The sequence below is a fragment of the Tachysurus fulvidraco genome, chromosome 9 (genome assembly GCF_022655615.1).
Source record: "Tachysurus fulvidraco isolate hzauxx_2018 chromosome 9, HZAU_PFXX_2.0, whole genome shotgun sequence".
Classification (NCBI taxonomy): Eukaryota; Metazoa; Chordata; class Actinopteri; order Siluriformes; family Bagridae; genus Tachysurus; species Tachysurus fulvidraco.
Window position 1 is genome coordinate 14,382,146 of NC_062526.1, and position 9,412 is coordinate 14,391,557.

General features: G+C 35.6%; 2 protein-coding genes across 2 annotated transcripts; both read left to right on the forward strand.

Annotated features, from left to right (window-relative positions):
• The first annotated feature begins 291 nt into the window (after positions 1-291).
• mtrfr (mitochondrial translation release factor in rescue) lies at positions 292-1,400 on the forward strand. Its single transcript, XM_027155214.2, has 2 exons — positions 292-739; positions 812-1,400. Exons 1-2 carry the CDS (start codon positions 470-472, stop codon positions 1,025-1,027), a joined length of 486 nt encoding a protein of 161 aa, XP_027011015.1. The 5' UTR covers positions 292-469; the 3' UTR covers positions 1,028-1,400.
• A 3,753-nt stretch (positions 1,401-5,153) lies between these two features.
• rilpl2 (Rab interacting lysosomal protein-like 2) lies at positions 5,154-8,748 on the forward strand. Its single transcript, XM_027155210.2, has 4 exons — positions 5,154-5,800; positions 5,874-6,022; positions 6,565-6,702; positions 8,240-8,748. Exons 1-4 carry the CDS (start codon positions 5,507-5,509, stop codon positions 8,259-8,261), a joined length of 603 nt encoding a protein of 200 aa, XP_027011011.1. The 5' UTR covers positions 5,154-5,506; the 3' UTR covers positions 8,262-8,748.
• The last annotated feature ends 664 nt before the right edge of the window (positions 8,749-9,412 follow it).

Here is a 9,412-nt window from a genome sequence, read left to right on the forward strand (position 1 = left end):
TTAATTTGTTTAAACAATCTAGTTTATTTTTCCAGACAACTAACCTTGCTGAACCTTCAGATTCTTTTTTTCAATTCTTAGCCCGAAATGATTGATATTTACACGAATACTTTCAGTCTGATTTCTGCATATATGAATACTAAGATAGGGGGACCTTTTCTATTTCAGTATACTGAGTAGAGAAAATTCTCTTTTAAAGGCAAAAGTACATTTTAACATTTATTTCCATCTCTAGTTCGCTGCAGAAGATTACTTCCGGGTCATCAAAAAAAAAAAGTTATTTCTCATTATAGTAAAGCTTGTTTGAGTTCCATGGGTTTTTTTTTTAAGACCTGGTGTAATAATGGAAGCGTTTTTCCTTTTTGGTATTTAGTCAGTATATAAGATTTGGCCAATGTTTTTCAGCATTTTGTCACTTCCGTCACTTATCTGACTTATCCAGTGTTATACTTCACCTTGATGACGCAAAATGACACCCAGGACTTTGGTTCTGCGTTTTTTATTCAGCGCAAAACTCACAAGAGAATCTCAGAAACATCCTCAGTTTTGTCTCTGTCAACCTGTCGGTTTGTCTGGTATCCAGGCAGCAGGGAAGAAGCACGTGTTTCTGCTGCCGGAGTTAAACGAAGAAGATTTAGAGGAACAGTTCGTTCGTGGCTCCGGACCAGGCGGACAAGCCACTAACAAGACCAGTAACTGTGTGGTTTTAAAACATATCCCGACTGGTGTAGTTGTAAAGGTAAGCTCCCTTATTAAATCCAGCATTTCCTGCTCTAAACACCAGTCTGAATGAACGGATTTTCACCTGCAGTGTCACGAGACCAGGTCGGTGGAGTTGAACCGGAAGCGTGCACGAGAGATCCTGCAGGAGAAACTGGACATTGTTTACAAAGGTGAAGAGAGCGAGTTGCTTAAACAGAAGGAAGAATCCAGGATAAGAAAACAAGTGAAGCGAAAGAAAGTAAATGAAAATCTGGAAAAAAAGAGACTGTTCAAAAAGACAGTAGCAGAAGAGGAGAGTGGATGAAGTTTGATGCATAGCTTGTAAACTTTGTCATTCTTATACTGTGATGATAAAAACTGCTATTGTTTACAGGGCCTTAACCACACCCACTGTCAGTTAATATACTGCAAACACTGACTGAGCAGTACATTAATTACTAATCTCTCGTCTCTTGTGTATCTCTACCGCTGTTTCTGTTGCATTTTCTTAAGTTAAATACTATGGTAAACCTCTCACACTCTCTTCTTTGCTTCACCAATAAAAATTACATTTTGCTCGTTGATGTATATAAAAAAGTGATGTAGGTAAAGCTGAGCACTAAACAACAGTGTTTTTTTTCTGTTTGGTTTTTTTCCCTTTTTAAAGATCAGTCTAATTAAATCAAATTGTGAAGATATCTCCTCAAAGTAATTTCTCTAAGTTTTTGGCAGCGATTTGGTCAAGTGTCAGCTGTGTGTGGAGAGGATGCGGGCTGAACCGTCAGATAATGCATGATGGTTCTTATTTGCCTTCTTACTGCCAGTCAAATTATTTGTATTTCTTTGTGCCTTCAGTTACAGCCCTTACCAAATGATTAATTGTAGTTGGCAGCATGTGCAACACACACATCAGGAAATGTGAACTTGAAGCAAAAGCCTTGGGTTTGTGAGACTGTTGATTTGTACTATTTTGTTAAGTTTTTGAAAATTCACTGAAAAGCATGATGTGAATAAGCACAAACTTGGAGCTCTGCTAAAATTCTGTCTCCTGAGTTTTCCATCACACATCATGCAGTGAGTTCTACAAAGTTATTCTACATGATTCGATTTCGATATGATTTGGATCTGGTCTCTGACAATAACCATGAAGTCTTTTCTTTGATATCATCCTGGAAAGTGACATTTTCTTCATCTTCAGATGTCTTAGAGTTCTGCAGGTTTCATGCCAGATTTGTTTTAAGGAGAAAGGACTTCATCCTAGCTTCCCCCATAGCCCAGACATGAAGAATATTAGAAATATTGTTATGATGTCTGGCTATGAGGTAAAGTTACACAATGGAAGCCCATTTTCAAGAATAAAAACTTGACTGCCAAAGTGTGGCAAAATTGTCTGAAGAGACCAAGATATTATTATAAAAGATATGTTAATTCAAAAACAAAACAGCTTGTCAAGAAAAGAAAAAACATACGCATGGTGGTGGAAGCATCGTGTAATGGTGAAGACAAATTTCACCTTTAAGCACAATACCCAAAGTGCAAATCCAAGTAAACAAATGAATAGCTGTACAAGATGGTCAGTGTTTTGGAATAACTCAGTAAGACCCCACATCTAAATCCTAGTAAAACCATGTTGAATTGGTTGAAGAGAGTGACTTGCCCAGGAGATCCCCTCGTTATTTGATAGAGCTGTAGAATTTTTTCCAGGATATAATAAAATTGTAGAATTACAGAATGTGATAAAAATGCTATGCCTTATTCAAAAAGACTGAGTGCTGAATTACAAGCAAAAAAACTTTAACAAATTATTATTTAAGAACAATATTATATGTAGTATTATTTACAATCCTGGTGGTTCAGTAGGCAGGATCATGCACTCTTATTGCCATGGCCCAGGTTTGATTCTCAGTGCCGGTCCTAAGCCCGGATAAAACGTGAGGGTTGCATCAGAAATAGCATCCGACATAAAACTAGCCCCAACTCTAATATGTGGACCATGTGATCTGGTGTGTTGACCCTGACCAGGGAGCAGCCAAAAATATACACAGTATTATTTGAAAAAGAAAAAACATTGAGAGGGGAGAGTGACACATATCCTACAGTCATGTAATTTTGTTATAGTACATAAACCTGATTCTGACAGGAGTGCCATATTATACACTATCATTAGTTCCTCAATACTACTTAAAGGGAAACTTAATTTGTTCATGTGCCATTTGTTAATGTGCCCCCACTCACCCTGGCCCAAGCTTACCAAATGCATCTCCCCAAGTGATTTCATTATCATAGAAAAATACAGATGTTTCAGGATAACTGAAGACAAAGGGAATTTCATATACTCACTAGCATAGAGAACATAACCTTATTACCATTAAAAGATTGAAGTTGATTCAAACTGTATTTAAGGTTTGGTGTTCAATATAACTCCACTTCTATGTACTTTGACACTGCAACACTGCAATAATGACTTCTCTATCTTTGCAACAATACCAACCAGTGTCCTTATCTTTCTTACAGTACCTTATAGTACAGAGGTATTCAACTAAAATTGAAAGAGGTCCGGTAAAAGAAAATTTCTTGAAGCGAAGGTCAAGAAGTACAATTCAAAAACTTTTTGACAATATTTAATGTCACGTAACATAGAATTGAACATTCGTATGATTGTAGATATGCATAATGTTCTCTCATAAAATAAATAAAAGTAGCGCTACATTTCAATATAAGAGAAAGTAAATAAAATATGAAAATTGTGTATGTTTAAATAAAGTGCTTAACTCTGTCTTTTATATCTCAGCGAGAGAACTGAGCTCTAGCTTGGCTTGCCAGGATTTTAAACTTGGGCTTGAATGGAGTCAGGACCGCTCCCATACATGTGGAGGTGCTCATTAGTGAGCCGGGAACCATATTTAGTTTTGATTATGTTCATTGTAGAGAAAGCTGCCTCGCAGTTGTATGTACAGCCAAACATGGTGAGGATGTATAGGGCTACTTTCCTCAGACCTGGGCAAGCTGTCTCAGGGACGCTGTCTTCAGATTTCAGTGGATATGTTTGTTCAAAACCTTTATGTTTTGTCTCATAATGGCATTTCACATTGCCACTTTTAATAAGTGCCACGGTTTCTGAACATATGAGACACACTGGTTTAGTGTGAAGTGGGAAGTATGAACAGAAATGAGTCTGTGCATTCAGGATTAAATGCTTTCGCTGTCCACTTTTCTTTTTCACTTGTCATTTGTTTTTATTCTCCTTTCTCACTCGTCTGTTTCTCTCCCTTTCTCCTTCTCACTCGTCTGTTTCTCTCCCTTTCTCCTTCTCACTCGTCTGTTTCTCTCCCTTTCTCCGTCTCACTCGTCTGTTTCTCTCCCTTTCTCCTTCTCACTCGTCTGTTTCTCTCCCTTTCTCCGTCTCACTCGTCTGTTTCTCTCCCTGTTTTCTACACGTATCGCTATCTTTCTTTCATGTGTAACTTTGTAATTCTCTCTCATCTGTCCTGTACTGTGTACTTCCGAAATGCACAGACTTGATTGGCTGAGTGGTATCACGTGGTATGGTTTAACTCGCATGCAATTGGTCTGTGCGTTTCCACTACCTTTTACCGTAAACTTTGCAAAAGTTGCGCCTTATAAAATAGAAGCGCCCCGTCAAGTTTTAAAGCATAACCTTTTTTTTGGCCTTAGGTCCGGTTTCCATTTGGACAGCTTCTGGGTCCGGACCGCGGTCCGCCTGTGTGACCTCTGTATATAGTAGTTCTCTATTCTTCCATTAGCAACACAATAAATATACAAGTAAAATTCAATAATTCATTAAATGATGTACTGTCCCTTATGGTTGGATATTTGTCACATCCATTGCAGCAGGATATTATTTCTTGCTTGTTTTATTTGATGGAAAATGTTCAATGTCTAATTGAGTCCTCTTCGTATTCATGACATCAAAATTTTAACTTGCCGGTTGCAGCAAACCAAAACTGCGTCTGCTTCTGTGTCTGATTTCGCAAGTCGGCAGTTATGACGCATATTTTGAGCGACAAAAAATTAAACACGGTTTATTTTAATGTTACAAGAGCATCATAACCTTAGAATTTCATTTTTTAAAACTAACTAAAATAAAATAAATTTAAAATAAATATTTATTTTCCAAATCTACAGTTGCCGACCCCTGCACTAGCCCATGAATCTAATGGGACATTGTGTCTGTAATCCTGTAAACCTAAACAACTCTTAACTTGTTTATTGAAGCGTCTTTAATAAATCTTTAATGTTACAGAGAAGAATATTTGCGAAAATGCAAGCTAAACGTTTTTATATATTAAAAATTAAACTGGAATCTTGCTGCATTGGGAGGTTTGTCAATTGCCAAGGTATTGTTTTTGAGTCCCTGCATTAATAAACTCGCATTACGGGACACGCGCTCGTGTTGTTAATAGCAACGTCTTTCATTGGCGTGTTTCGCGTTATGCATTGTGGGTAATGTAGTACCTCACTTACATTTTTAATAACGATTAAATTAGTATTTTAAAGAAACTAAAAACAAGTTGGAAACTGACTTATACATTAGGGTATCCTGTTGTTTAACAATTTCGTAGTTCACGGCGATTCACTATTTATAATTTTGGCATATAATGGTGTTTGTAGTTCCGAAACCTAATTGTTCAGCTCCAGCGGGAACAAGGAAGGGGGAAGTTTTTAGAGTAGGGGGGACTTTAACTACCTGTGGCTCCAAATGAACGTATCTTCTAATTCAGGTTTATTTTTATATTTGATTTAGAGTTATACTTGTTTAGAGTTTTGTATACAGAACACGAAAATGGGAGATATTCATGACGGGACACCGGTTTCTGCCTTCGAGAAAGACCCACTGGAGCTTGGAGTTGAAGATGTTTATGACATTTCATATGTCATTGGCAAAGACTTATTAAAAATAAACAGTGGCGGTCATGATGTCTCAGATTTACAATTCAAAATTGTCCGAGTGTTAGAAATGTTTGAAATAATGGTGAGCAAGTATAACCTGTCACTGGAGGAGCTCAGAATGGAGAGAGACAACCTGAAAGGGGAACTGGACCGAGTTGTCGCAGGGTCACATGAAAACAGTAACAATGTGAGTGTAGTTAGTTGCATTGTTTAGTAACAAATATAAATACACACAGCCCTGATTATACTTCTCTGAGCAGATAATTGGGCCTGACAAGCTGGTAGTAGATTTGAAGGACCCAAACCGACCACGATTCACAATGCAGGAGTTAAAGGAGGTCCTACAGGAGAGGAACCATCTTAAAGCACAGTTACTGGTGGCCCAAGAAGAGCTTCAACTCTATCAAAGGTATGACATTACATTAGAGTAAGGTTTTAATGGATAAAATTGAATTGGGCTTTATTGCAAGGGCAGTTCAGATTAGAGCAGGGTTATCAGGGCAAACCCAGTCTTTCAAAAGACAATTTAAGGGGGGAAAAAGCACACACAAAGTGGTATGTAGCATGGCTGTGGGCAAAGTTTAAAGAGATCAGTGCTGTAGATTCATACAGCCAATCAGTGACAATCATGTCTGGTGACACACCTCTAGATTACTTAATCTGGGTTACTATAGTCTTGCCTGTTTCTCTAATGTTTTTATTATGTGCGCTTTTTTTAAGTTTGAGTTATTTGTTGCTTGGAATTCACGTGAAAGATGCAGCAAGGTAGAATGCTGAGCAAATATGACAATTATTTTTGAAGCTCAGCCTTAATAACTGCATGACTATGTTAGTATATTGTCTACTTGGTGTTTTGATAAATCACTAGTGCTTAAGCGCTGCCTTTTGTGGTCAATAAATCATAAACCACAGTTATCTTAGTATCTTTACTTTTGTGTTTGCATATTGCAGTGGTGTTTTACCTCAAACAGAAAGAAATATGGTTGAAGTAGATCTGAGGACTCCTTCCTCAGTCGACCCCATGCAAGATGTTCCTAGAAAGGAGAACAAAGAACAACACAAAGACGAGAGGTCTACTATTCAAAAACTGTGAGTTTTTATATTTAGCCTGTTCTAACTGATGCATTTCAAAATAGCCATCACAAGATTTCCAGGCTCAGGTTTTAACCTAAAGATTTGCCCTAATTTAAGAGTAAAATCAATTTCATCTTACTTTTTCATTGCTCCAAAATGCACAATTTTGCCATAGTGTTATGGCAATGCTTATTCTTGAACTATTATTTACCTCTATTATTTAACTATTATTAAAACTCTAAAAATTCATACTCAAAATAGTGTATTTTAATTTTTTAAACAGAACTATATTGTTTTCATATAGCGCCATATAACTACCAAAACACCTACTTAGCTTTGCTTTGATAACATGATCAAATATTAGTGTAAATATTATGCAGTCTAAAAATCTTTATTTTAATTACCTACAAAATTCTTTACAACACATTGTTGTGTTTGTTGTTCATAATAATAATAATAATAATAATAATAATAATAATAATAATATATTATAATAATATAATAATATCATCCATACATTTAAAAGTTAAATGCTGACCTCAGTGTTGAGAAATGTAAACAAACATTGAAACAAAGATTTAATTATTAAAATATTAACACAAAATTGAATTTGCTTATGTCATGTTTAAAGCTCATTGTGTCATTATATCTTTACCATGTTAGCTTTTTTGTTCTTTCGTTCATTTTAGTAACCTGCTTGCATATGTAATCCTGAATGAAAATATAATTTTTTTAGATTGCATGACATCATTTCTCAGTCCTAGCTACAGGTTCTGAATAAAATTTTCTTTGAGCTAAATTTTTAGCCCTCTCTTATGTGAGAACCTGACTCTACAACCCATATATAGTTCTTCCCCATGCTGTTACTACAAAGTTATAATCATAGCATTAAAATTTCACTTGAAATAAGAAGCTCAAGTAAATTGAGCTTCAAGTAGATCCTAGATTGGCCTCAAGATTCAATCTTGTCGAGTCTTGTGGGATGTCCCGCTCAGCATCTTATAACTTAGAGGACTTAAAGGATCTGCTTCTAAGATATTAGTGTGGAGTACATGTATTGCCTGGTTATAGCTATTTTGGTGGCTCAAGGGGTATCTCAGTGGTTAAGGCGTTGGGTTTGTGTCCGGAAGGTCCAACTGCTACAGTTAAATTGTTGTCTTTAAATAAGGCCCTTAACCCTCAGTTGCTGAGCTGTAAAAAGGATAAATGTAAGTCGCTCTGGATAAGGGCATCTGCCAAATGTTGTAAATGTAAATCTCCAAAATATCTACTGTGATGGCAAATCTGCAGAGCCTGCTATAAAACCTCTATGTGCTCCTTGCGATGCTGCAGTTTGGAAATTCTGTCAGCAGTGTGCCCAGTGTCAATGCACTTCGACCCAGAAGCCTATGCCTACCAATGCGAAACATTATTTTGCTAACAGATTTGAGACCAGTAACAAAAGAAGTGATGTGGTATGTGGATATGTATGAAATGATATGTATCAAATATAGATAATTTAGGTAAAAAACAATCTCTCTCTCTCACTCTCACTCTCATGCTTTTTTCTCAGGTTCTCATTTAGAAGAAAATGACAGCAGTACCTAACCTGCCTTTGGAGACCAGAAGCATGTTTTTAAAGGACTGTAACAGCTTCTGTATACTCAGCCTCATAGTGTCCTAATCAAATGTACTTTTGAAAAATCTTTGTTAATATGGCAAGAATTTCTCATTTTAAATGCAGTTTGTTTATCTAACAATCTATTTACTTTTAAAATGATACATTTTTACTACAAGAATCTTCAATCTTCTAAAAGAAGCTTACTATTCATTTTGTTGATTGACGATTTAACAAATTATGTTGAATATAATTAAAAATAGGAATAAAAATACATCCACAAAGGACACTAAAGAACAATTACTTGTTTGTACAGTCTTTGTCTAATTGAAATTAACTCAGTCTTTGTTCATTTTGTTCTCTTGAAATTGAAGGATTTTTTTCTACTTATGATTTAGTAACAAAAGTCACTGTTATAATTAAAAAAAAGATATAATTAAAATAAAAAAACATTTTTCTTTTAATAACTGTCAATATTTATTATTGAATGATGATCTAACAAAACTCAGTTTTAACTCCAACTTGTAACCAACCAACTTTACACCTGTGTGTGTGTATATATATATATATACGTATATATATATATATAGTCCTCATATAAAAAAAATACATTTTTGCAGTTTTACACTCTATAGAGTTTAAAGTTGGATTTTGCAAGCTTCTGTTGTTAATTTAAGTGGGAAATGACATGATGAAATGTATACATATTTTATACAATATTACAGCTGCTGCAGCTTGGTAGTACCGGACAGGCCTTAAAATGAAGGCATATCCATAAATAATGGTCATCCAGGAGATAAAAATAAAATAGCAAAAACCAATATAACCGACATAAAGGGACAAATTTTTACAAAGAGAGAGAAGAAATAAAACACATCCTCCCTTAGAAATGGCTTGGAAATTCTTATTTTAGTTCTAATTAAATAAAATATCCAAGCTAAGAAATAGCTGAGTGATTATGAAGCACATATTTCCACCCCACCTTAGAATCAATAATTTCACATTTCTGATAGGTTCTCCTAAGCCCCCAAGATTTGATTCCATCTTAGATGCTCTATGAACTATTACTACAGATAACCATTACCCTTTGGGGACTAATAAAGTTCTCTCTACTCTCTAAAGGGACAC